General features: G+C 42.8%; 2 protein-coding genes and 1 long non-coding RNA gene across 3 annotated transcripts in view; 2 read left to right on the top strand and 1 right to left on the bottom strand.

Annotated features, from left to right (window-relative positions):
• Window positions 1-23470, bottom strand: part of LOC142497127 (uncharacterized) — a 33417-nt gene extending 9947 nt beyond the window's left edge. The window contains exons 1-2 of the long non-coding RNA XR_012802181.1: window positions 23432-23470; window positions 21626-21731 (exon numbers count right to left, since the gene is read on the bottom strand). This is a non-coding gene — a long non-coding RNA (uncharacterized LOC142497127). The remainder of the gene's footprint in view (window positions 1-21625; window positions 21732-23431) is intronic.
• Window positions 14011-20095, top strand: LOC142497123 (antizyme inhibitor 2-like). The gene is made up of 11 exons (XM_075604521.1): window positions 14011-14156; window positions 14563-14661; window positions 15371-15533; window positions 16072-16245; window positions 17126-17298; window positions 17767-17901; window positions 18122-18287; window positions 18374-18536; window positions 18729-18841; window positions 19260-19474; window positions 19715-20095. Exons 3-11 carry the CDS (start codon window positions 15435-15437, stop codon window positions 19851-19853), a joined length of 1377 nt encoding a protein of 458 aa, XP_075460636.1. The 5' UTR covers window positions 14011-14156; window positions 14563-14661; window positions 15371-15434; the 3' UTR covers window positions 19854-20095.
• On the top strand, window positions 23406-26469 carry NDUFS5 (NADH:ubiquinone oxidoreductase subunit S5). The gene is made up of 3 exons (XM_075604527.1): window positions 23406-23557; window positions 24436-24653; window positions 26217-26469. Exons 1-3 carry the CDS (start codon window positions 23497-23499, stop codon window positions 26313-26315), a joined length of 378 nt encoding a protein of 125 aa, XP_075460642.1. The 5' UTR covers window positions 23406-23496; the 3' UTR covers window positions 26316-26469.
• Window positions 26470-26928: the final 459 nt, after the last annotated feature.

Here is a 26928-nt window from a genome sequence, read left to right as displayed (position 1 = left end):
TACCAGCCATGTACATATAGAACAGCCAGCATTGAACAGACAATAATCAGTCCTCGTCAATCTAGCAGGGTTAGAATATATAGGCGATCATTTACTAGCTTGCATCACCATACTAAGAGATACAGGGAGTTGTGAGTCCGGTGCTTCCTTTCAATACAGCTTTAAAAAACAGATGTTCGTATTTACCTGCAGTACTGGCACATCTACATGACCAGTTCTGTTCCAACCGAGGAACACAATACTGGTTGGCTTTCTAGCACCAGTAACCCTATATGATACACCACTAGGGCTCATTTGTATGCCTCATCTGGCGTCCTGTAAATAGCTGTTACACTGAGCACACATGCGCTGTTTGAGGTTTTAGCTGAGTTAGTTTTCTATTCATTATTTCGGATTTAATAAAATGTATTTATTTTCATTTAGTAGAGGATGAGTGCATCATCAGGGATTCTTTCTCTTCCGTGTGTACAATCAAAAAAGTTAGACATGTCTGATTTGGAGGCTCTCAAGGTTAGAGACCCAGGTATACCAAGGTTTGAAAGACTCCTTCAAGAACACTTTCATACATGCGCAGCTCCGTGCAGAGACCGCGAACCTCCTTCTGAGAGACTTCCAACTCTGCCTGTGCCTCTTCATCTCTGGTGGTAGCAGCAGCATTTGACCGCTCCAGGTTAGTCCTCATGTCCTCGAACTCGCTTTGCAAGTGACGCTTTGTCTTCTCCAAAGATACACACTTAGCGATCGCTGAAGCAGACCCCTTTGTAGCTCAATCTTAGCTTCTTGCTCCTTAACAAATCGTTCACGGAGGAGATTACAGTCATGCCTGGAACTTTGCAGCGCGTGCTCTCGTGCATCTTTAACTCGGCTCAAGGAATCGTCAACCTTTTCCTCATTCTTTTCCTTTGCCGCCACCTTTTCAATCCAGGCCTTCATCCCTGGACATTCTGTCATTCCCAGGAGGATTCCACCTGTCCCTCTAGGCTGCAGAACATCTCGGCTCCCTTCTGACGTGTGATTTCCTGATGTCACAGGCCCATCATTAAATGTATCTGTAACTTTCGCTGAAAGTTGAGAACCTGTTTCCTTTCTTCTTTCTTTCCTTTGTTTTGTAGGCTCTGAGGCATGAGCAGTACTGAGCTGACATTCATTGCTCGAAACTTCTGCATTTTCTCCTTGCTCACCACACGTTGCTTGCCATTGCAGTTCCTGGAGTTAATATTCCTCATACTGCTGGTACTTCTCTCATAGGGACTCTTCATTCTCGAGAACGTATTTACACGACTCTTCCGAGTGCCTGGGGTCCTCGACCCCCCACATACTATGGCATTTCGCTGTTGCGGCTCGCTGCCGCTATGCAGCCTGGACTTCAGCAAACCACCAGTTAAAGAACATTTCCAGATTTTTTCCTGGTGAATTTTCAGGTGTATTCTTTACACTCAGCACATGTAAAAGAGAAAAAGAACAAAGCGCACGACTCTCATAGTGTAAAAAAGCTACGAAACGCTTCTCCATGTAAGGATCATGCTGCTGGTGAAAGGATTGGCCATACATACTTGAAAAAACAGAAAGTGAATCCCTGCGCTTCTCCCATTGGGATAGCAATAAATGGGGAAATAAATAGCACAGGGACTTGCTATTGAGACTTACCTTGACGTTGGTTAGCAGGCCTGGCATTATTTGATCAAAGGATGTAACCAAAAGTCTCCTTTGTCTTACAGATTTAGTTTGCACTATGTATATTTATTTCCCCATTTATTGCTATCCCAATGGGAGAAGCGCAGGGATTCACTTTCTGTTGTTTCAAGTATGTATGGCCAATCCTTTCACCAGCAGCATGATCCTTACATTGAGAAGCATGGTGAATATATATTTGTTTCACGTATGGATAGCCTGACATTCTCCTCTATAATCTTCTGATACAATGCAGAATTCATGGTTGTGTCAATGATGGCAAGTCGTCCAGGTCCTGAGGCAGCAAAGCAGCCCCAAACCATCACACTCCCCCCACCATGCTTGACGGTTGGGATGAGGTTCTTCTGTTTCAATGCAGTGTTTGGTTTTTACCAAATATAACGTTTCTCATTGAGGCCACAAAGTTCTAATTTTGACTCGTCGGTCCAGAGAACATTGTTCCAGAAGTCTTGTGAATCATCTATGTGCTCTTTGGCGAACTTCAGACGGGCCGCAATGTTCTTTCTAGAGAGAAGTGATTTCCTCCTGGCTATCCTTTTATGAACGCCATTTTTGTTCAGTCTTTTTTTGATAGCTGAGTCATGAACACTCACATTAGAGATGGTGAGAGTGGCCTGCAGATCCTTTGATGTTACTCTGGGGTTCTATGTGACTTCCTGGATGATTTACCGGTTTGTTCTTAGCGAGATTTTGGTAGGACGACCGCTCCTGGGCAGAGTGACTGTGGTCTTGACTTTCTCCATTTGTAGATCTGTCTGACTGTGTGGAGCCCCAAATCCTTAGAAATTGTTTTGTATCGTTTTCTAGACTGATGAGGATCAATAACTGCTTTTCTGAGGTCCTCAGAGGGTTCTTTTGATCGTGGCATGCGTGTTTTCACACACCTGTATGGAGAAGACCAAACTCACAAAGCTTCTGATAGCTTATAACTCCAGGGTTCCACTTACTTTTGCACATACCCTGACTCTTGATTACTCATTGTTTGTCTAATTTATACATCATTTTGTTTCAAAAGACATGAAATTGGTTAATATAAACCTTATTAGATATTTAAGAAAAGCCTAGTTTTGATTCAAGAAAGTTATCATGGAAAATCTATGAATTTTGTGTAATTATCATTGGGGACCACAAACATTTTCTCGCCACTGTATATACTAGGAGGGACCATCTCTTAAGCTGCGCTTATAGTCCTTGCTACGGCGACAGAGACGGCACGCTGCGGTTGCTGAAAAAATCAAATTGAATGGACTTCCAGCGATCGCGACCAATCCGTCGCTCCGCTCCTATTATAAGCGCATGCGACAGATTCAATGCATTTGTTTTGACGGGACTATAAGCGCGGCCTTAATCACTTTTCTCCTCTATAAATATTCCTCCTTTCCTGAAGCTATCTATGCTAGGAATCATGAGACAGCTTAGCCTACGCTAAAATAGCCTTTTTATTAAACTAGCTGCTCTCTACCCTTCCCACACGGACACAGCAGTACCACTGCTTTAACCAGAGCACTTTCAACAATAGGTCTGCTGACTCACACTCACTTATTTCCTGCAGCAGATGGAAACTTCTCCGTGGCCGGGCCCCCAAACACCCCCCTCCCCCCCCACCTATTTTTAACTCAATATTTATCTGAGTTTTGCAAGGGAAGAGTAACAAACATGGGGAAGGCCCAAAAAATAATAAGAAGGGATGGTAGGGATACAGTCCAAAATATACATACAATAAAGCATAAAGACTTGATACAATTATACAGATACCAATGAGTGCATAACAATATTATGCAATACTGATTCATTTTTAGTTTAGATTTACTATTACTGGGAGATTAACCAACTGAAGGGTTATTTGTCTCTGTCTCAACATTCTGGTCCTTTGGTTAGTTATCATTTATAGTTTATAGCATAATTAAGAGAGGGTTTAGGCAGGGCCGTCTTAACAGCATTATAGGCTCCCGGGAAAAGCAGTGCACTGGGCCCTGCCAACTCTCTGCTACAAGTCGTAATTTTTCTCCTTCTACCGCGTTAGCGGGAGATTTGAATGTTGAGGCGGGTGATTGGAAAATTCTTTTAAATTCTGGTCTGTGCATAGATGAACATGGGGCCCCTATGCTCGTGGGGCCCCCGGGCCCCCTTAAGCATGCGTTAAGACGGCACTGGGTTTAGGCCTGGGACACGTGTGTTGGATCCATGGCTGACAGACCTTTTGGAATTTAGAGCAGGAATTGTTCAGGAAGTTAGTTATCTTTCCCATTTGGCAGATGAACCAAATGTTGTTCTTAATTTTGGAAACAGAAGGGATGCTATGTTGCTTCCATAGGGCTGCTAGTTCGCATCTTGTTGCGGTTGTAATATGGGAGATTAGCTTATTTTCAGCTCTAGATAACTCCTGTAGTGGTCTGTTCAGAAGGAAGAGCCAGGGCTCCAGGTGCAAGTCTAAATGTAAAATTCTCTGTATCCAGTTTTCCACTTTCCCCCAAAGTACTGCAACTGCCGGACATGTCCACCACATGTGTACGACTGAAGCTTGCTCTCCACAACCCTTCGGGCACAGAGCAAAATATCCCAGAACAAAATTAGATCATTTTAGAGGTGTTAGGTACCATCTCATCATAACCTGATATGCATTTCCCTAATGGTGGTACATATTGAACATTTCTCCACTGCCTCGAAAATGTCTTCTCAATCATCTCCCTCCAACTCCTCCCAAAGATCAGTATCCCATTGGATCATATATTTCAATTTCTGCTGGGAAGCAACTTGTGAACTTGCAAAGTAGCCGTAGAGTTGGGCTGTGAGCATTAATGTACTCACAGCAGTGGTGGATTTCCCATTAGGCCCGGCCATAGGGCGGCAACATTTTGGGGCAGCAAAAATGTCCACCCCCATATACATTTGCCGCGCTCTTGGGCCTATCGAGCCTGATGGTAAGGCACTTAGCTGTGGCGGCCGCTTACTGGCTGCCGCCCTCCTTCTCCTTTCGAATCGCAGCTTCAAATGACGCAGCGGAAGTCACCAATGTGATGTCACACAGAGTCTTGTCAAATGACATCAAGACGTCGCGTTACCATGGCAACACGACGCCGTGCAACATCATGTTGGTGACATCCACAGCGTCATTTTACGCTGCGATTCAGGAGGAGGGCAACAGCAAGGAGGTGGCCATCACAGCTAGGTGCCTACGGGCATAGTCACTCACCTGCTCTTCAGTGGAGGGTGATGTCTAGACTGACAATGAGGTGTATTATACCTTTATGCTAATTAACATTTTCCTCATTGTCAGTCTACACATCACCTTCCACTGAAGAGCAGGTGAGTGTCTACGGCTGACAGAAAGACGAGATATGTGTAAGTTTTAATATTTCATACTAGGTTATTTGTCCACCCACGGTACACCTTTTATAATAAGGGCACTCTGATACTGGCTTTGGCCAGCTTTTAATTGCACTAAATCACAAAAGCATATGCTTAATTTATTTAACCCCTTCAGGGAACTTTCACATATTTCACAAAGTTTAGTCCACGGGACAATAAGAAATAACATATATTCAGTGTAGGTACCTGCTAAACAGAGTCTACCTTGATGAAGTTGGCGGCTTGAATCATATTTTGATCAAAAGATGCAACCAAATGACTTCTTTGTCAGACAGATTTTGGTTCGAAATGTAAACATGTCACTAGTATATTTTAGGCCAAATTGGTAGGAGCGTAGGATCTGTTCTTTTGTTTTCCTTATTTCTGATATTGGCTACTAGTTGCTCCATACAGAGTGCAAATATTAGAGGGGAAAGTGGGCAACCCTGTCTCGTTCCACTTTTGATAGGAAATAGCTCGGAAGAGAAGCCTTTACAGATTACCTTTGCTGTAGGACTGGTATACAGAGCGAATGTCGCATTTAAGAAAGGAACATCCAGTCCAAACGCTTGCAGTATTGTGCATGTGTATGACCAGTCTACATGATCGAAGGCCTTTTCGTCGTCCGGTGCTCATGGATGGTATCTTATTTTTGGATGCAATAGCTATCAGGTCTATGATGCGCCTAGTATCATCAGCAGCCCCCCCCCCCCTTTTTTTTTTAAACATTAGGTTTAGTTTGTTAATATATGCACCAACCATTTTTCATTGTTATAATGACTTTTAGCTATTCCTCTTATTAATATTGATCATCTTTGCCTACATTAGGCTGATCCTTATGTGAATTTTCACTGTATTCTAACCGGTCCATGTGTATTATCTTGTCCTGTTTAGATATTTAATTTTAGGATCATAACTACTGTATTAAAAGCGTAGACTAGAAGAAAAAGGAAACCTAGTGAGTGAACACTCAGTCACAGAATGAGTATGAGTTGTATTAAAACATTTTATTATCATCAACGAATATAAAATAAAGGGATTTAAAATAAACAGCATATAATGTAACTGTGATCAAAATAACATTGCTGTGAGCTATGTTGATTTACATATGGAAGATATGACAATTAGTCAAAATCTTATGCTGTGCATTAACAGCCTAATAGGATTAGGGGTTAATATTGTTCACTGCTGTAATAACTGCCTTAGTAACCAGTGATATATGTGGGTGAGGTAGACCCAACTGATCTACTGATAACCTAACTAATGGTAGGTGTACAGATGGCAAAGTAACCTAGCAGAGATGTATCCCTATGTGTGGCCACGTAGCCGCTAGTCCATCAGTAGGGATGAAATGCTGCATAAGGTGGTTGATAAAATTCGCAGAAGGATCTGTTAAGATCACCCATATGTCTTGTATATCATGTCCCTGTATAAGAGAAGAGTGTCAATTACGTTTATCAGTTGCACAGCAGCCGCTATGAATGAGCAGTTGTGCTGTATGTGAGGGATAGACATCACCCGTCCGATCACAGGAAAAGCAGTAGCCCAAGATACATAGGCTGCTGTACTGTGGGGTTAATGGTGAGTAAATTCCTATCACCCGACCATTCCCAGCAATGCAGTAACGCTGTATGAGTAAACTGCTATTGTTGTGAGGTAGAAGGTGATCAATTGGTCACAGTAAATTAGCAACTGTAAGTAGGTTGCTATACTGAGAGATTGAAGTGAATTACATCCGATCACCCAATCAATCCCAATTAGCTGTTGGTGCAGATCTAACAGTGACTAGATAATGCCGTATGTAGATAGACTGAACGGCTATCCTGCACAGACCACAAGGATGTTTATACTAGAAATGAACACTGTTGCAGTATTAGCAGAAATAGCAGAGTAAGTATGTTTCCAGTATTCAAACCAGCGCAAACAGAGCCAAGAAGGTAATTAACACTGACACTGACTTATACATGCATTATCCCCTACATCAGCACTGATCACTGTTATATCAGTGCTGATGTGCTCGAGGATATGCCTAAATAGTAAGCAATGAGTAATAGAATTCCCCTATGACAGCGAAGAGCCTGCAGTGTAGAGGGCTATATGCAGGATCGTGATGTAGCAATAGTAATAGTGGAAAAGACGCCGGGACTCCGCAACTTAGATAAAATATCAGTGAATGTTGCAGCCGCAATGGTAGCGTCCCGAGTGTGGCCACACTCCTCCTCACATGATCAGTGCTGATGTAGGGGATAATGCATGTATAAGTCAGTGTCAGTGTTAATTACCTTCTTGGCTCTGTTTGCGCTGGTTTGAATACTGGAAACATACTTACTCTGCTATTTCTGCTAATACTGCAACAGTGATCATTTCTAGTATAAACATCCTTGTGGTCTGTGCAGGATAGCCGTTCAGTCTATCTACATACAGCATTATCTATTCACTGTTAGATCTTCACCAACAGCTAATTGGGATTGATTGGGTGATCGGATGTAATTCACCTCAATCTCTCAGTATAGCAACCTACTTACAGTTGCTATTTTACTGTGACCAATTGATCACCTTCTACCTCACAACAATAGCAGTTTACTCATACAGCGTTACTGCATTGCTGGGAATGGTCGGGTGACAGGAATTTACTCACCATTAACCCCACAGTACAGCAGCCTATGTATCTTGGTCTACTGCTTTTCCTGTGATCGGACGGGTGATGTCTATCCCTCACATACAGCACAACTGCTCATTCATAGCGGCTGCTGTGCAACTGATAAACGTAATTGACACTCTTCTCTTATACAGGGACATGATATACAAGACATATGGGTGATCTTAACAGATCCTTCTGCGAATTTTATCAACCACCTTATGCAGCATTTCATCCCTACTGATGGACTAGCGGCTACGTGGCCACACATAGGGATATATCTCTGCTAGGTTACTTTGCCATCTGTACACCTACCATTAGTTAGGTTATCAGTGATCAGTTGGGTCTACCTCACCCACATATATCACTGGTTACTAAGGCAGTTATTACAGCAGTGAACAATATTAACCCCTAATCCTATTAGGCTGTTAATGCACAGCATAAGATTTTGACTAATTGTCATATCTTCCATATGTAAATCAACATAGCTCACAGCAATGTTATTTTGATCATAGTTACATTATATGCTGTTTATTTTAAATCCCTTTATTTTATATTCGTTGATGATAATAAAATGTTTTAATACAACTCATACGCATTCTGTGACTGAGTGCTCACTCACTAGGTTTCCCTTTTCTTCTAGTCTACGCTATTGTATCCTATATAGAAGAGCACCTCACTTTTACTATCTAGCTGTGCGGGGGCCTCTCTCTTTTGTGTGTAGCTACTGTATTAAAAGTAAATGTAAACATAATTTCACTTATCACGACATCTACTTTCCATCACTTTACAGTGTGCAACACCCTGGGGTTCTCTTTCTCTTCGTATTTATTTGTTTCTGATAGCTGCTTGTTAATTGAAGGAGTTGGCGTTTCAGAAGTTGGGTAGTGCGAAGGTAGGTAGGGTAATGTGTGGTGAAGATGGAAATACTTCAATATGCATCTGAAATACTTTGCATATCCAATAATCGAGCAGCTATAACACCAGCAAATGGTGACACCCTTTGGCTGCCCTTCGGCTGGCACCTTTGGGACAACTTGAGTCAGGTGTTATGTCCCAGAGATACTTTTAGTAGAAATGAAAACAGCTGCATAACACACAGTACCTCATGGGGCAGACATGTACTGTAGACCCTAGTTTTTGCTTTCTTTTTTTTAATGTAGCCCCCCGATAGGTATTGGGGTGTTCCTCTTGCTCACTCATCTTCCCAACCTGTCCTGTTTTCCTGTAACCTCTCACTTTCTGTCCTGGATTCTGCGATCCCTTGAGTTCCGGTTTAGTGTTGCACAACCATGAACATCGGACGTGTTTGTATTTCACATGACAATGTCGTAATCATTGTTACAGAGCAGGTTTAAACCAGCGCAGAACAGTGAAATCGGATGTCACCGCCCAGGAATGCACACTCAGTTTCATGTAAGTGAAAGAACAGCCCCGGGTGCAAAAGCCCCGGACTTTTGCATAACACAGACAATTTACTGCTATTGGTTGACGTCATTACCACTTCCTCACTGGCTGATAAGATGTCTCTGTGTGAGGGAAAAAATAAACCCCTCCCTATGAAAGGGAATACAGTACACTGCTGCACAGTGATAGTACATATATACAGTATCTCTCAACAGCATCTTTTTCCAAAGCTCCTTCTCTACATAGAAAATATGTTATTATAAAGACTATTTTTGTTGTTGTTGTTATAGAAACATGAGATGCTGCTTTTATTTATATATTTTTCCAGTTTGTAGGATACGAGAAAAACATTTTTCACTTTTTTTTTTTTACTAGAGTGCTGGTATTGATCATGTGAAGTCACGATTAAGGTGTAGCAGACACTCCAACATTGGGCACATGACAATAGGTACAGTTTAGTTCCTCTGTCAATGTTGGATGCAGGAGTTTACAAGCTCCTAGGAAGGCACCAAAACAGAGGCAATGTGTTATATGCAAAGTTCAATTTGAATACATTGTGTCCCACGGCAGCTCGCAAGTAAGCACGCCCTCCCTCCGAAGCCAGCACCCTGAACGAGGCCTTACATGGTCTGTTTCTGTGTCACGGCCTTCAATTGGAAATAAACAGTTTTACATGACAAAGGAATTCATACTGTACCTTAGTATAGTTAGACTATATAGAGTTAAATCTTTGAGTGATAGATATTCTTGTAAGAAGTCTATTTTCTATAGTAAATCATAAGCTATACAAGATATGTCAGTGTAGTGTTGTTTTACAGCAGACCTCAGAACATTCTCTCACTCTGTGTGTGTGTGTATATATATATGCTTCAAAACCATTTAACATGGTCCCCTATAAGCTTAAGCTTGCTGCATTTCACAGCTTTGAGCACAGCCTTGGTTAAGATGCATAGCCAGTAAACCCACCTTAATGGGTCTCATCAGTGTGGAGTTGGTTATACTGGCTTTGCAAAATGAAGCATGGGATAGGTTTCACCACACTTAATAAAGTAATGGTGGGTAAAAAAAGTGACAAAAAAACTCCACAGTAAAGCATATAGCAAATGGAAATATTAGCAAGGGATTCTGGGAAATGACATGCAAATGAGCATACAGTAATATTTACATTGCTATATGCTTTACTGTGGAGGTTTTCTGTCACTTTTTTTTACTCACGATAACTTTATTTTGTGTGTGTGTGTGTGTGTGTGTGTGTGTATTGCTTGACCTGAAGAAGAGAGGATAACTCTCGAAAGCTTGTTCTATGACATAAATTGTTAGTCCAATAAAAAAGGTATCACCGAATACTGAAGAACTCATTTATTCTGCACTATATATATATATATATATATATATATTTCCCAGAATCCCTTGCTGCAGTGGAAGTGCTGTGTGCTGGGTGATAATGGTGAAAGGCGGGGTTGCAGATCTGCCTAAGACATGCAGATGAGCATACAGTATATTTACATTTGCTATATGCTTTGCTGTGGAGGGTTTTTGTCACTTTTTTTACTCACCATAACTTAACATATATATATATATTATATATATGTATATATATATATAGTGTATATATATATATATAGTGTATATGTATGTATATATATACTATCATCAACCATGTATGCAGTGCTTATTACACACGGCATTATACAGGATAGAATAACACAAATAAGGTTAAATCTGTCACATGTAAAAATATATAGAAAGAAGTGGGTATCCTGTAGAGCTTACAATCTAAGTGGTGTCTTGGATAAGAGTGGTTTATAGGGCATGGCAAGCGGATATGTGTATACACAGTAAGTCATGTTACAGAGCTCTGGAAGTACCTTATTATAAAGGTGTCCTTAAGAAGGCTCAGTCTCACCTTGTAACACAGGACAATACAAGTTTGTAAACACTGTTCTGTAACCAGTTGAGTTCAGACTGAACCTTTGTGCTGATCTGATTCAAGAGGACTTGGTCAGATCTGGTTTTTAGCTATTTGAGCATGCAGCAGGCACTGTCCAGGCAAGAAGTGCTATTGTCTGCACGTACTATGGGCTGTTACCAGTTTCAACCAGCTCCTGGTGAGTTGGTGGAGACACCATGGAGATGACATCAGCCCTGTAACAATGTAATTGCTGGTCCTTCTTGTACAACACAACATACACTCTGCAATAAGCTACATATATCTTTTCTCACATTTATATTTTTTTTCTAGAAAAACGGGGATTTGTAGGTACACATAATGAGAGAGACTGTCTGTCAAAGAGTGAAACTCAAACAAATCAGGGGAGCTCGTCTCGTAGTTATGAAATAAAGAAACACTACATAGTGTAATACTGTGGACTCCTGATGAAGCCGTAACAACGGCGAAACATGTAGAGTGTTTCAGCCCATACCAAAGAGGAAGAACAACTGAGGTCCACCCCTGTCATCAGATCCGGAAGTTCGCTTAACAACCGGAAGTGACGCAAAGGGAGTGCCTGGCGTGGACGCGAGAGTATTGCGGTGGAGCAGAGGATAGTGAAGAACTCAAAAGGATCGCGACCAGATGAGCACCCACTACCTATAATATCATACTGCCTACCTCGATCATATGAAGTGTAAGCCTGCATTTTTTGAATCCCTTTTAATACTAAATACCATCTGCACTATATGGTCTCTTTTCTTCTTTTTTTCTCCTTGGAGGTTGGGGGCTGGTGGCTGCTGTATACACAGGGAACATCCACCCCTTAAGTTGGATGACTGCCTGAATTTGACTGCTTTATTGTGAGTAGTCATTTTTGAGCTTTGTTTGCACAAATGTATTCACAACAGTATTACACTATGTAGTGTTTCTTTATTTCATAACTACGAGACGAGCTCCCCTGATTTGTTGGAGGATCACCTGGTGCAAGACGAGTGGAACAGTCTTTATCAAGGGTTGCAGTTTGTTTCTAAGTTTCTTAATTTTTTCTTTAGATCACTTGATTGTTATTATTATCACATTGCTTTATTATTTACACATATGTGGTTGAATTGTATATTTTCACATCTAGGGTGTGTTAGAGCGCTATTGTTAGTTTTTTTTCACTTTTTTTCAAAGAGTGAAACTCACTCATAATGAGAGAGACTGCCTTCCAAAGAGTGAGACTCACTCCCAATGAGAGAGAATGGCGTCTAAAGTGCAAGCCTCCCTTATTAATGAGTCTTTTTAAAATATGCATCTCGTTGCTGGTCTATTAATATTCATTACAATGTATATGCTGACTAAGTGAATCACAACGATTGCTTTAAAATGTAAGAGGTCCTTATTGTACAAGCAGTGTTACAGGTACAAGCAGTGTTATGTTACTGGTACAAGCAGTGTTACTGGTACAAGCAGTGTTACTGGTACAAGCAGTGTTATGTTACAGGTAGAAGCAGTGTTACTGGTACAAGCAGTGTTATGTTACTGGTACAAGCAGTGTTACTGGTACAAGCAGTGTTATTGGTACAAGCAGTGTTATGTTACTGGTACAAGCAGTGTTACTGGTACAAGCAGTGTTACTGGTAGAAGCAGTGTTATGTTACAGGTAGAAGCAGTGTTACTGGTACAAGCAGTGTTATGTTACAGGTAGAAGCAGTGTTACTGGTACAAGCAGTGTTATGTTACTGGTACAAGCAGTGTTATGTTACTAGTACAAGCAGTGTTACTGGTAGAAGCAGTGTTACTGGTACAAGCAGTGTTACTGGTACAAACAGTGTTATGCTACAGGTACAAGCAGTGTTCGGGTACAAGCAGTGTTACTGGTACAAACAGTGTTATGCTACAGGTACAAGCAGTGTTACTGGTACAAACAGTGTTATGCTACAGGTACAAGCAGTGTTCGGGTACAAGCAGTGTTACTGGTACAAACAGTGTTATGCTACAGGTACAAGCAGTGTTACTGGTACAAACAGTGTTACTGGTACAAGCAGTGTCACTGGTACAAACAGTGTTATGCTACAGGTACAAGCAGTGTTCGGGTACAAGCAGTGTTACTGGTACAAGCAGTGTTACTGGTACAAGCAGTGTTACTGGTACAAGCAGTGATATGTTACTGGTACAAGCAGTGTTACTGGTACAAACAGTGTTACTGGTACAAGCAGTGTTACTGGTACAAACAGTGTTATGCTACAGGTACAAGCAGTGTTACTGGTACAAGCAGTGTTACTGGTACAAGCAGTGTTACAGGTACAAACAGTGTTATGCTACAGATACAAGCAGTGTTCGGGTACAAGCAGTGTTATGTTACTGGTACTAGTAGTCTTACTGGTACTGGTACAAGCAGTGTTACAGGTATTAGCAGTGTTATGTTAATGGTATAAGCAGTGGTACTGGTACAAGCAGTGTTACAGGTATTAGCAGTGTTATGTTACTGGTATAAGCAGTGTTACTGGTACAAGCAGTGTCACTGGTATAAGCATTGTTACTGTGTTCGGGTACAAGCAGTGTTATGTTACTGGTACTAGTAGTCTTACTGGTACTGGTACAAGCAGTGTTACAGGTATTAGCAGTGTTATGTTACTGGTATAAGCAGTGGTACTGGTACAAGCAGTGTTACAGGTATTAAGCAGTGTTATGTTACTGGTATAAGCAGTGGTACTGGTACAAGCAGTGTCACTGGTATAAGCATTGTTACTGGTACAATCAGTGTTACTGGTACAAGCAGTGATATGTTACTGGTACAAGCAGTGTCACTGGTATAAGCAGTTTTACTGGTACAAGCAGTGTTACTGGGGCAGCCCTCTCTTTCAGAGGGGTCCCACAAACATTATACCCCCCCCCCCCCCCCCACAGAAAAATCAGTAAATGGGCGTGGCCACGTGTCGTACTAGCCAATCGGATGACAGAGTATGTTTGCTTGGTGGGAGGGCACTGCGTTGCCTGGAGACGGCCGTGCGTCACGTTGTGCCCTATCTGCGTTATATAAGGCGGGTCCCAGAGCAGAGTTGCTCAGAACCAGAGCGCCGCTGTAGACGGGATACGCAGATACACGTTCACCGGCGGGATTCATGGACAGCGGCCGTGTCAATGTGTTTTAAGGTATACTGGGTACACGGTGGAAGAGAGCGGCAAGGTTAGGGGGCAGGTGGGAAGAGGTGGCACAGGTCGGGCTGTGTCCCCATTGAGATAGTGAGACACGGGCTGTGTTTTCTGTCGGAGGAGGTGACCGGGTCCGGTGTCTGTAACTCCTGGGAGACATGGTGGCACAGGCTCCAGTCTCTGCCCCATGGGGGAGGAGGTGGCACAGGCTCCAGTCTCTGCCCCATGGGGGAGGAGGTGGCACAGGCTCCAGTCTCTGCCCCATGGGGGAGGAGGTGGCACAAGCTCCAGTCTCTGCCCCATGGGGGAGGAGGTGGCACAAGCTCCAGTCTCTGCCCTATGGGGGAGGAGGTGGCACAGGCTCTGATCTTACTCCCTTTTTTTGTTGTTGTTGTTGTTGTTGCAGAAAACAGAAGACGCCGGCAGCGGCTATAACGCTCACACCCCGGGGTGCTGCAAAATCTCGGAGTTCACAGCAGAGCCTCCCTGGGTCGTCAGTTAAAGGGTAAGCTAAACTGATGCTCCCTGGGGCCGGGTACAGAGGTGGTGACACCTTGTGTATTACTGTAACCTGCCCCCTTGTATCCTGACACTACTGGATAGAGATGTGCCAACCTGTTTATTTGGTTTGCTGCAGCTTCGCTCAGACTTTCCAATGTGAATTTTGATTGTGCTATTGGTGCTCAGCATTCTAGTGATGCGGCTCATTGTTCAAAATTAACTATTTTGCTTGAATTGTGGGAGAGAAGGTGATCACATCAATGGGCATTGCATTTTGATTCCTAACTTTTTGATCATCTCAAACTTTTGCCTTACCAAAACTTTAACACATGTAACAAGTTGGCACATCTCTACTGCTGAGTGCATCCCCACAACACTGGCATCAAGATGCTAATGGCATGAATAGTCCTTATGTATATTAGAGACTTGACTGTTTTTATACAGTGCTGTCTGTATACGGGAATGTTTCCATACACCCGCCCAGTGCTGTCTGCATGTCTGGCCTTGTGCTTACTGTTATTATTTACCTGCTATGGAGATAAAGTTCCAAGTGCACCCACATCCCAAACAACTGGGCCCATTAAGTTTTCAGGATTTCTATTGCCCCGTTTCAGTAGTTTTGCTTTTCCTGCAATCTCCCCTCACACCCTTGTTCTGTCCTGTGTTGCAGGTCTAGTAGATTTTCTGACATGTCCTGATTTTTACCCTTGCAGGTTGTTGCATACTTAAATACAAAATATTTAGACGTGTACGTTAAGACCCCACTAGACCCTCACAATGCCAGAGTACATCCAGGAGTCGGATTTTATCATGGTGGAGGAAGGCTTTGTGGCCAAAGACCTGATGGAGCAAATCATTAATGATGTTTCACAAACTGTAAGTACCCAACACAATGGTTTAGGCTGATGCCTCAAATCTATTTTTTCTTTTCTTCTTTCCTCAAGCTGCCTCCAGTTCTTTTATTGCAGTGCTCATTTTCTTTATTTATTTTTCCTCAACATTTTCTCAGTGTGGTTAAACCTGTCTGCCACCTACAAACCTTCACAATCATAGCTTAATTGTTTTTTTTTTTTTTTTTTTTTTTTCCAACCTCTTAACATTTGCATCTTCTCTCCCTTGGACCCCAAGCTTACCAATCATCTGTTCCTAATGTCTTGACAGGATAATTTTATTATAGCATTTTTTTTTTAACCAAATTTGTTGTGGAAACCCTGGTTCTTGTGTTGAACCAGAGGGCTCCACTGAACAAACGATGAGAAACGTAACTATCCTTGCACTACATACACCATGAGTGAAATGAAGTGAATTGTTCCTGAAAGATCTGAAACCAGCTTCCCTCGTTCAGTTCTCCTGGCTCTGCATTGTTCTGCATACTGTGCTCACACCTCACCCAGTGATCTCTCCTCCTTCCCAGGATGACAGGGATGCCTTCTTCGTGGCTGATCTGGGGGATGTGGTGAGGAAGCATCTGCGCTTCCTGAAAGCCCTGCCCCGCGTCAAGCCTTTCTATGCCGTGAAGTGTAACAGCAGCAGGGGGGTGGTGCAGATCCTGGCCGAGGTGGGAGCCGGCTTCGACTGTGCCAGCAAGGTAATGATGGGGGGTGTGTAGGTCCCACAGTGCTGGAAGGGTCTGTTACAGGACACTCCAACCACAGACTGAGGTGGGTAGGAAGAGACGACAAGGAGTGTTGTAAAGCCCACAATATTTAACTGGGTATTTGTACTCTTCTTAACATAACAAATGGGGCAGCGTTTGGTCAGGGTATAAATTATACATAAACACACAGATGCCCAACAAGTTCTGAATAACCCCAAACATTACCACATCATATATAATATATGTATATGTGTCAAAAGGAGAGAATATATATAGGTATTGCACTGTATTTTTGGGCATCTTTGTTTTTTGTTGTATACATTTAGCCACACCCACTAGCGGTCCTTTTGACATATGTAATGTTTGTGGTTTCTCAGAGCTTGTTGGTTATCCGTGTGTTTATTAGCTATGTACAACTGGTCTCAGCTGTATTTGGGAGGTTAGTGGCCCCTCCCCCTCCCCACTTTCCAAGTTGGCAGGTCAGTTTAATTTTCCTGGGTTTACGACAGATCCAATGCTGATTTATTATTCCTGTAATTATACAGGTAAATAAGAATTTTAGCTCTGGAAGTGTTGGGACCTGCTAACGGTCATGCCTTAAAGTTGGCTAGCAGGCTTAGGACGCTTTGGCAAAAGGGTTGAACTAAATGACTCGAATATATGTGTGTATTGCACTGTGTATTTTTGTCACATTTGGAAGTAGCTTTGGACAGCGGAAGTGTTAAATGCACCCTGTTACTAAGCACAGAGCTAAAGTTATTACACACTGTATTAAAGCTGTAATTACATTATTTATTTCCCCTCTCGATTATTGAAGCACACTGTAAACCTCCAGATGTGATTAACTCACATCCTTATTATTTATTTGCAGACAGAGATTGAGATGGTCCAGGGCATTGGGGTACAGCCTGAACGTATTATCTACGCCAACCCCTGCAAGCAAATCTCCCAGATAAAGTTTGCAGCCAAGCACGGTGTCACGATGATGACCTTTGACAACGAAGTGGAGCTGTCCAAGGTGTCGCGGAACCACCCGAAAGCCAGGTATGGGGCTGTGGTGGGGATGTGGCCGGCACATGCCTTTATAAAGTAGCTTATGGGGTCTGAACATGAGAGCCCAATGACTTTGGAGTTGCTAAATCTTTGACTTCTGAGCTCTCCAAATCCTATTTACAGCACTGCTATAGGACACGTAAAAGCTCGGACCACATAAACCGTCCCATGAATGTTCAGAGTAACGTGTTATGGGTAGGAAGTCAACAGAACAGGCTCATGTTCGAGATAATTAAACGAACAGAACCTCCCACTAGTTCAAGCTGAGGATAAGAACTGTTATGACAATGAAGAGCTGGCAGGCTGCAGATATTTAGTATTTATTGAAATGTTACCATTACATTAAGCACAAGTGTACAGGAAGCCCTGGATAATTTACTTCTAGAGGCAAGAGGATGCAAGTCCCACAACCTGTCCTACAAACCCATCCTGAAAATGACTATTTATTTTTCTTTGCAGGATGGTCCTGCGCATAGCAACAGACGACTCTAAATCTTCAGCCCGTCTGAGTGTAAAGTTTGGGGCTCCCCTCAAAGCCTGCAGGCACCTGCTTGAAATGGCAAAGGACCTCAATGTAGATGTCATTGGTGTGAGGTAAGTGTCAGACTCGTCCCTCTCACCTGCTCCAATGCAAACAAATGTGCTGCACTTTAGAATGATCGTGTATGTAACCACCTCCCACCAATGCTGCTTCTCCTCAGATAACCTAAAGCAACCTCCATGCAATTACTTATTTCCAATATAATGTCATTACAAGTTTCCTTGTAATAAGCTTTGTGCAGTCAGTCTCATTATGAATGTTCCTTCTGTACAGCTTTCATGTGGGCAGTGGGTGCAGCGATCCCAAGGCCTTCGCTCAGTCCATTGCTGATGCCCGGTTGGTGTTTGAAATGGCATCTGAGTTTGGGCACAAGATGCACCTGCTGGACATTGGAGGGGGATTCCCTGGAACAGAGGACTCCAAGATCAGATTTGAAGAGGTGAGTGTTTTTTACTGAAACTTGTAGGAGAGGTTGGGTTTGTAAAATGGGTCTCAAGAATTGAAAATAACTTCTCTCTGCCCCAGATTGCAGCTGTGATCAACCCAGCACTGGACCTGTATTTCCCAGAAGGCTCTGCTGTTGAGATCATTGCCGAGCCGGGAAGATATTATGTAGCGTCTGCTTTCGCGTTGGCCGTGAATATCATTGCCAAGAAAGAAGTGTTGCTTGAACAGTCTGGATCAGAAGGTACGTCCTAGCTAGTGTGACAGTACTGACTTTCTATCAACTTGGAGGGTGCAAAACTAGACTGACTATTTAGTGGAACATTACTTTTGTAAATGATCCAGCAACATGTATTTAGATACTTGATAAAATCCAATGGTCAACTAACTAACTTGTTTTTTTTTTTTTAATTTTATTTTTCCCTCACTTTTTCAGATGAAGACCACTGCTCCAATAAGACCATCATGTATTATGTTAATGATGGCGTTTACGGATCCTTCAACTGCATCTTCTTTGATCATGCTCATCCCAAGCCCATCCTTCACAAGGTACCCAGAACTCGGCTGATTCTTCACAAGAAGGCCCCTGTCCTGCACACCGCTAGTTGAATAATCCATAACATAATTATGGCAGCTCAAAAACAAATACTACTCCTGTGTAGCCCACGTGGTATTCCCACAGGACTCCTCAGTTGTCTAACATAGGCCACTTTAATACATTAATATTTTGCGAGCAAAATGTAAACCTCAATACACCAACATTAATATTAAGCTTATGATACTTCTGACCGGCTTATTATTTACACTTATAATCTGACTCCCTTAAAGTAGTTGGACAACCCTGGCAAAGTGATGGTTAACCCTCTGGCTGCCAGAGCAACTCATTGCTCACAGGATATTTAACGCCAATATTTAAATTGGATGCTGTATTTCCTTGCTCAATATCTCTCAATGTTTCCTCACGCAGAAGCCCTTCCCGGATCAGCCAGTGTACAGCAGCAGCCTCTGGGGCCCTACATGCGATGGTTTGGATCGGATCGCTGAGCACATCCAGCTGCCCGAGCAGTATGTGGGCGACTGGCTCCTGTTTGACAACATGGGGGCCTACACCGTGGCAGCATCATCCACCTTTAATGGCTTCCAGCAGTCCCAGATCCACTATGCCATGCCACGGGCTGCCTGGTAGGGGACACATTGCCTTCTGTATAAGGGAGGGTGGGGGGTTTACTTTGCTACCAGATACAAGATCTAGTGTTGCTTATTTTTAGGTCCCAAAAGTACAAACTGCCTTGTGTATAAATTCTTTATACGCATTAAGTATACTTTCCAGCCCCTACCTTCAAGCAATTACTGGATTTCATAGTAGTTAGTTATACCAGGGATTTAATGTTGACAAGACTGACAACTGTTTCTCTCTCACAGGGAAGCTGTGCATCTGCTGCACCAAGGGTTACCGCAAACTGAAGAAAGTGAGACTCTCTGCACCCCTATGTCCTGCGGCTGGGAGATTTCAGACACCATGTGCTTCGCTCCTGTCTTTGCTCAGACTGGCATGATCTGAAACCCCAGGTTCTGCACTCTGTAAAAGGAAGGCGATGCTTCTCTGCTCTGCATTACTATCGTTTTGTTCGGCATGAGGGACCAATATTTCAATGTTGTCTTTCTGTTTTTAAGTATGCAACATAAAGTGTGTTATCAGACTCTTTCTGTATCCTGAAGGTGGGGGGGGGGATAGAGGGCAGAGTCTTTGTCCTGCGGGGATGGGTTAACTTATTTTAAAATAAAATATTTATTATTTTTTAACTACTTGTTGACTGGCTTTATTGTAAAGGCTGTGCAGTTCACACTTGCACTACTTTAAACCTGAGACATGCATCATGAAAGATATACATTTACAAAGTGGTTTCAGTGTGAGTCCAGGATTAATTCTGCATGTTGACTGCTTGAGTGCTGTCGCTTGTGAAATTACTGCTTTGGTATAAAGGTGGCATTGCTTCTGTTGCTGCAAAATGGGCCAGTAAAATTATTACTTTACAATGTATTGTTGGCCTCTCTGGCACCAAAGGGGTTAGAAATGGCATTTGTTGGGTTTAGGGCCCAAATAATTTTCTTGTATAGCACTTCTAGTTTCATGCAGTGCTTTACAGAGACATTTTGCCGGCACAGGTCACTGCCCCGTGGAGTTTACAATCTGTGTTTTGGTGCCTGAGGCACCAGGAGATAGTGACAAGTTCACAAGAAGCAGACACCGGAATTGAACCAGGTTCCCCTGCGTCAAACTCTGTGCCAGTCAGTGTCTTACTCACTGAGACACTGCTTCTCAGATGTCTCGTCAGTGACTCACAATTGCCCACAGTGCCTACCATGAGCTCAGCGCTACATTTATCCGTGGGTCACCTCACTCAGCTGGTCTATTTCCCCAGCCTGTCTGCAGACACCTGAGGGTAACACATGACCACCTACTTATAAGGCACCAACATAATCTGCAGGTCAATACAGTAGGTGAGAATGATAATAGAACATCCACATGTATGAACGTAACACTATGTACTGGTACAATAAGTAGTTTGGTGATGACACTGTCCCTTGTGGCTGTGAAGGCCTAGAGCAACTAGGCTCCATTAGACTACTTATCTGGATGTTAATAGTAACTGTATTCCCTAGGGACAAGAACATATTGCAAAAAAGGTAATACAAATCATTTCAAGGATTGAGGTATGGAAGAATGCATATATGCTATTTGCATTCCAGAGGAATCCTTTGCGATATGCATAAGTGAAACATTGTACGCTGGTACACACTTGATTGAAGACATGCACAGGATAATTGCAAACATGCCTTGTAAGCATACGATCGCAATTCATAGTAGGTAACCGAACATCACAAAAAAAGCCGGTCTCAGATTTAATCATGGAGAATGATCTGTGTGCTTTCTTTCTTTATGGTCTCACTGCAAGTGTCCACCGACACGTACATCTCAGCAACTTCTTAGTCAGGTGTGTAATCTGTATGTAGCGTTAATGCATACACCAACACATTTTTGTGCATGTTTTGGGTATTACCCTTTGTTAGATCTAATGTGTACTGTGTTTTACTTTGATTCCAGAGGAATGCTTTGTCTTGATTATATATATATATATATATATATCTCTCTCTCATCGGTCATCCCATGGCTGTGGTCACCAATGGGTTAAGTCCAACCCACCAGCTGAGAGGACAAACAACTCTTCCTGTAGAATGTTTTATAAATGGTCACACCCCTCCTTCCCATGTAGTCTCTTTCTGTCCTAGCCGAGTCTGTTTTAGGGGAAAAAATTACATTTTGGGGCTTACCTGATTTATTTCAATCGAATCCTTGGGAGTTCTTTCTCCGGCTGAGGACCCGATTTCGCATACCTGCAGGTGCTTGCTAGTCGGGGGAAGCCTGGAATAGGCTATGCTGTAAAAGCAACACATACAGGACCCCTATAAGCTCATATTGATCCCCCAAAATAACCACAACATATGCATATAAGTGTCAAAGAGGAGTGCTACGGAGCATGGCAATATATATTTAAAACCAGAGAGAACATGAAACACAGACAAAGCTCAGTGCTACATCCACAGACACTAATACACGGTACAGTGCCTAAATAAATATATATAGATATCTTTTGAATAAAATGGTCTTTTAGTTTAACTCTTTGGCCAAAGTGTTGTAAGCCCTTGAGCCCCTCCAAGGCAGACCACGTCTCAAGGGTCCTAACACTAAAATAGATTCTTAATAACCTGTACATTACCAGGAAGAATGATTTATAATAAATGTGTCAAAATTAGTTGCATAGTTCTAAGTTTGATTGAAGCTCTAATTAACCTGTATAATACCAGGCAAAGCACTCTGGGTTAGATTTGTCACAATCAAACTGGATGCAAGTTCCCATGGGTGAAATTCTTGTTCAGCTGGTCCCAGCTGATTTTGAGGGTGAATCCTTCCCTAGTTTGAAGCTCACCCCTCCCACTTTTAAATGGTTAAAACTTACTCAATTGCATCTTCCACACCCATGGGAACTTGCATCCAGTTTGATTGCGACAAATCTAATACAGAGTGCTTTTCCAGGTTAATAAGAGTTTCAATCAGACTTAGAAGTATGATTAGACTACCACTGTGTCCAGTATTTTTGGACAAGCCATCTGGGAACCCTATACACCAAGCAATCTCTCAGTAAGATACAAGGGATAATGTTCTTCACAAAAGGGTTAAGGTTTGTATATAAAAAGTTCAAGTCCAAGTAACTAACTGACAGCTGCCCCAGAACCACCAATCCTGAATATGGATAACAAGAAAAACCACAAAAAACAGGGGCGCTGTAGCAAGCAAAGATGTTATATTGAACTACAAAAAAATATATAATAAAACATATGATTCAATGCATAAACGTTTAGCAAAAGATGAAAAAAAAAATCAGAAATTATTGCCTGAAAGGCTTGCATATATTCATACCTATTTGTCATACACCACATCATTGATACCATGCTAGGGTAGGTCATGGTCCATGTCATTTGACCTACATATTTGTTACAGTGATATTGAGATTTTTCAATACTTGTCCACTCTATTAGTCCCTGTGGTCATTGGTGTACACACTGATATACTCACCTATAATAGCGGTGTCTGATCTAGCGCACTCTTTTCCCACATTCCCCTCCCCACTTGTATACATAAGAAATAGGTACAGTTGGAGGGTATGTTTTAGCTAGGAAGGGAGCATATATTGGAATAGGGAAGGGGACAACTCGTGGTTGATTAGAGAGCTGGGAGTACCACTGCTTTTTAATGACATGTTTTTAAGGAGGAGGCTACATTAAATAATTGCATTAACTGACGTATAAATTGGCATTCTTTGATTACTATGGGGCACTGTGCTGCCCTCCTCCACCCGGAAGATGGTGCTGTCTGAAGTCCATTGTTTTCCCCTAGAGATTATACGGGGCGGATATTGGCAGCCATCTGTAGTCATGGCAAGAATCCCATAAACTATTTTGTGGATGATGCAGAAGCCGGTTGAATTCGCATCAGTTTCATTGTGAGTGAATACAGAGACACAGTGCAGTAACGGAAAGGAGTGTATCAATATTAGGAAATACCTCTGCATTACATACCATTTGGTTTCCTTGCGTGTGTGCCTGAATCAAAGATGGCTGCTCCCTGCTTCATCACGTGACATATGCTTTACGGTTACAAGTGTCGGGATAGGATTGGAGCAGAGGACGTCCGAGGCCGTGCAGGTGATGATATGCACAGAAAGTAACCGGGGCCCCCAAACATATACCGGAGGACTATCACGCACCCCCTTGGGGGCATATCCTGGGCTATAGGGGGAGGGACGTAGTCTGTGTATAGTGGGGATCTGTTACATTTATAATGGCCGGCACACTGAGAGTCTCTTATCTGTCACATGTAGGTTTATATTACTGTGGCAGTGTCCCTTTTTAAAGCAGCCTCTGGGGATTTTTTTTGTTCTGGAGCTGTGTGGGGGATCTCTGTGGAGAGGTTAGACTCACTATTGTGGGGACAGAGGTCCGGGTTTGTCTTTTTACGGTTTCAGTCATGTGGAGTGTCTTTTTTTTTGTTTCTTTTTGGGTGCCTGGCACTGGGTATGTCTGGGGGAGGGAGGGGTTACACTAAGGGGCAGTGTTTTCCAAACCTCTACTCGTGATCTGCAGCCACACCAGGTTTCTGAGACAACCACTTAACATTCTATTAGTAGACGAAACGAGTGCATTCACCTGGGTGGGAGTGCATTGGTTATTCCCAAAACCTGGTGTGGCAGCGAGTCACGAGGAGAGGTTTGGAAAACACTGCATTAGGGGTTTTGACAGGCTGGACAGAGGGTAATATGTTTGTTTGTATAGACATCTAGCACAGTGACTGTATACTGGATATTGTGTAAAACATTACAGGAAGAGTGTATCCATCAATCTATATTTTAATAACTGACACGTTGCACTTCAGAGATCAATACCTGAACAACAAGGTGTATTGTCACCTGTCCACAGTGTGACATGTCTGTCTTACTGCAGCATGTCCTGTGTCACACACAGTAACTGACCCCATGTGGCGTGGGTCGCACACTAATTCTCCTCTCTCTCCTCTCTCTGTGTAGCCATGCCGTTTATTGATATCCAGAGTAAGCTGGGGATCAATATAGACAAGTGGCTGCTGCTGCAGAGTGCGAAGCAGCCGTACCGCAAGCCCGCGCACTGCCATGCCTTTGAGAAGGAGTGGGTGGAGTGCGCCAGTGGCATCGGGCAGACCCGGGCACGAAAGGAGTGCAAGTTGGAGTTTGAAGACTTCTGTGAGTGTATGAACAGGACCAAAACGGTGAGGACAGTGCAGTTCCTAAAGAGAACACATGGGGGGGGCTCTTTAATTGTTCTCTCCCTATTGTGGTATGTCAGGGCAGCTGTGCTGGGGGCGCCAACATTTTTTTGGAGGGTCACGGGTGGTTGCAGAGGTCCTGCGCTCTCCCCCCGGGCATTTAAATTAAATGCCGGGGGACCTCGTGAGGCCTCTACTTACCGGGATTCAGCTGTACAAATGACACACTGGGGTCATGTGAAGTCACGGTTACCACGGTAACGTAACGTCAAATGACTCCGTGGGTTACGTGACACAACGGAGGGGGGCACAGCAAGGAGGAGAGGAGGCACGGGGGGTGAGGGGCGCAGCAAAAATAGTTTGCGCGCCCCTGTGTCAGGGTATACTGCAGCAACATTACTATTGAGGCCTACAGACACTCTCTGGTATTGTTTTAACAACCTGGACATGTTGAGTTATCTGAGGGAGCAAAGTACAGCAAATAAAAGTACCACTTGTGAGCACATTTGCATTTTCTCAGACATTCTCAGAAACCGGCCTTTCCCCATTATCTCTTAGCATACAGAACTTCCCCTGCTGCCACGGATTCTGCTTAATGACGTGCAAATGAGCACAGAGTATCACCTTTTTGCTGCTTATGCATTTTAACATGGACCCTCTATAAGCTTAAGCCTGCTGCATTACATGGCTTTTTCAGCATAGCCTGCATTGAAGTGCATAGCTAGTAAACCTACTCAGACAGCTGCTTCAATATTTTGGGTCTCTTCAGTGTGTGAGGTTGGAAACTATGATCTACATGATCTGACAGACGGAACCAAATGATCAGATTATATGTTGGCACACAGCGATCGCGATTTAACTTCTCTTATAAAGAAACAACGTTTTCTTTCTATAACATTACAGCACGGTACCCAAAAATTTTGTTTTTTGACATTTGCATATCTTTAATGTATAGTGCCATCCATGTACATAGTGCTTCACAGCTGTAAGTGACTCCCCAAAATTAGATTTTATACATAATGGGAATAAGCACCTCCAAGCATAAAAGTAAACAGGGAAAAAGTCCCTGTCCCGAAGAGCTTACAATCCAAGTGACAATTACAATTTCTCATCACTTAAAAGAAGCTTTGGCAATAGCACCTCACAGGGTAAAAGACAATTTTTCTGTACGTGTCCAGACTGATAAACCCAAATCGACTGAAATCTGTTCACGATGAATATTGGCCTTTGAGAGTTTACAATTGGCAGGTGATCAACATTACCTAAGAATAATCATAAATGTATATTCACACAATAGACATGGGGTTTCACAATTTTAGAGCAGACTAAAGATACAGCAAATTTATTGAGATGAAATATCTTGTGCTGTGTAACGCCTCTTCTCCCACTGCCGTCTGACTCGCTGTTCTTCACACATCAGTTAATTACTCTCGTTCTGCAGGCGTTTGAGCACATATTCCAACTCTGTGACGAGGGAAACTGATATATTAGTGAGGTCTGTCAAACACTTTGATGTTGTTGGATGGGCTTACGTGTGTCTGTAATGTGTCTTGTTTTTGGCCTCAGAATAAGCGCTTGCAAGAAATTCGGGATCAGAAGAAGAAGCTGGAGAAGGAAGGAAAGTACAAGGCACCGGATTTCAGCAAAGATGAGAACCGCCCGTGACCTGCATGCCGGAACCTGAATAAGATCCACTTGTGCTTGCTTCTCACAGAAATGCACTTGTTGTCCCCCGCTGCTACGTTTGTCAAAAAGGGTGATGAGGACTTCACATAACGCAGCTCCTACCTTTCTTTATTAAAATGTCCATTACATGCCATTGTTTGGTCTGATCTCTCCTTACCGTCACTGTCCCTGGTGTCTTGCAGCAAGCACGGCTTCTAGGATATCTTTTGCAGCAAAGATAGAAATGCAGTGGGATATTCGTCACTGTGCTAGTGCTCGTTTGGGCACGATCACATAAACGCCGTCTCATTTAAGTAGGGTTTTCCTGTGTGATAGTGGCCCAATCATCACTATTGCACTTTGGTGAATAACCCCTCTATATACGTTCTTTTCAGGTTACGTTACAAAGACCGTGCACAGGCACCATATTAAGAGCTAATGACCTTGTATTCTATGAGGTTGTTGGTTTAAAAGCAACGGTTCCCAACCTTTTTTACACACTGCACCACCTGCTACAAAATGTGTTCTGTGGAACCCTAAGTAATCTTATTCATACTCTCTTCAGACTATTGCTTATAAAACTGTGTGACCGACTCCAGGCAATATAGTGTCC

The sequence above is a fragment of the Ascaphus truei genome, chromosome 6 (genome assembly GCF_040206685.1).
Source record: "Ascaphus truei isolate aAscTru1 chromosome 6, aAscTru1.hap1, whole genome shotgun sequence".
Lineage (NCBI taxonomy): Eukaryota > Metazoa > Chordata > Amphibia > Anura > Ascaphidae > Ascaphus > Ascaphus truei.
Note: the sequence above shows the minus strand (reverse complement) of the source record. Positions and strands in the feature narration are given on the sequence as shown.

Excerpts from the sequence above, each read along its gene's own strand:
- LOC142497123 (XM_075604521.1), top strand. The coding sequence starts at position 15,435 with ATGCCAGAGTACATCCAGGAGTCGGATTTTATCATGGTGGAGGAAGGC. Across the intron at positions 18,842-19,259 it reads CCAAGCCCATCCTTCACAAG|AAGCCCTTCCCGGATCAGCC; the intron begins GTACCCAGAACT and ends TTCCTCACGCAG. Across the intron at positions 19,475-19,714 it reads GCCATGCCACGGGCTGCCTG|GGAAGCTGTGCATCTGCTGC; the intron begins GTAGGGGACACA and ends TCTCTCTCACAG.
- NDUFS5 (XM_075604527.1), top strand. The coding sequence starts at position 23,497 with ATGCTTTACGGTTACAAGTGTCGGGATAGGATTGGAGCAGAGGACGTC. Across the intron at positions 23,558-24,435 it reads GGACGTCCGAGGCCGTGCAG|CCATGCCGTTTATTGATATC; the intron begins GTGATGATATGC and ends CTCTCTGTGTAG. Across the intron at positions 24,654-26,216 it reads GTATGAACAGGACCAAAACG|AATAAGCGCTTGCAAGAAAT; the intron begins GTGAGGACAGTG and ends TTTTGGCCTCAG.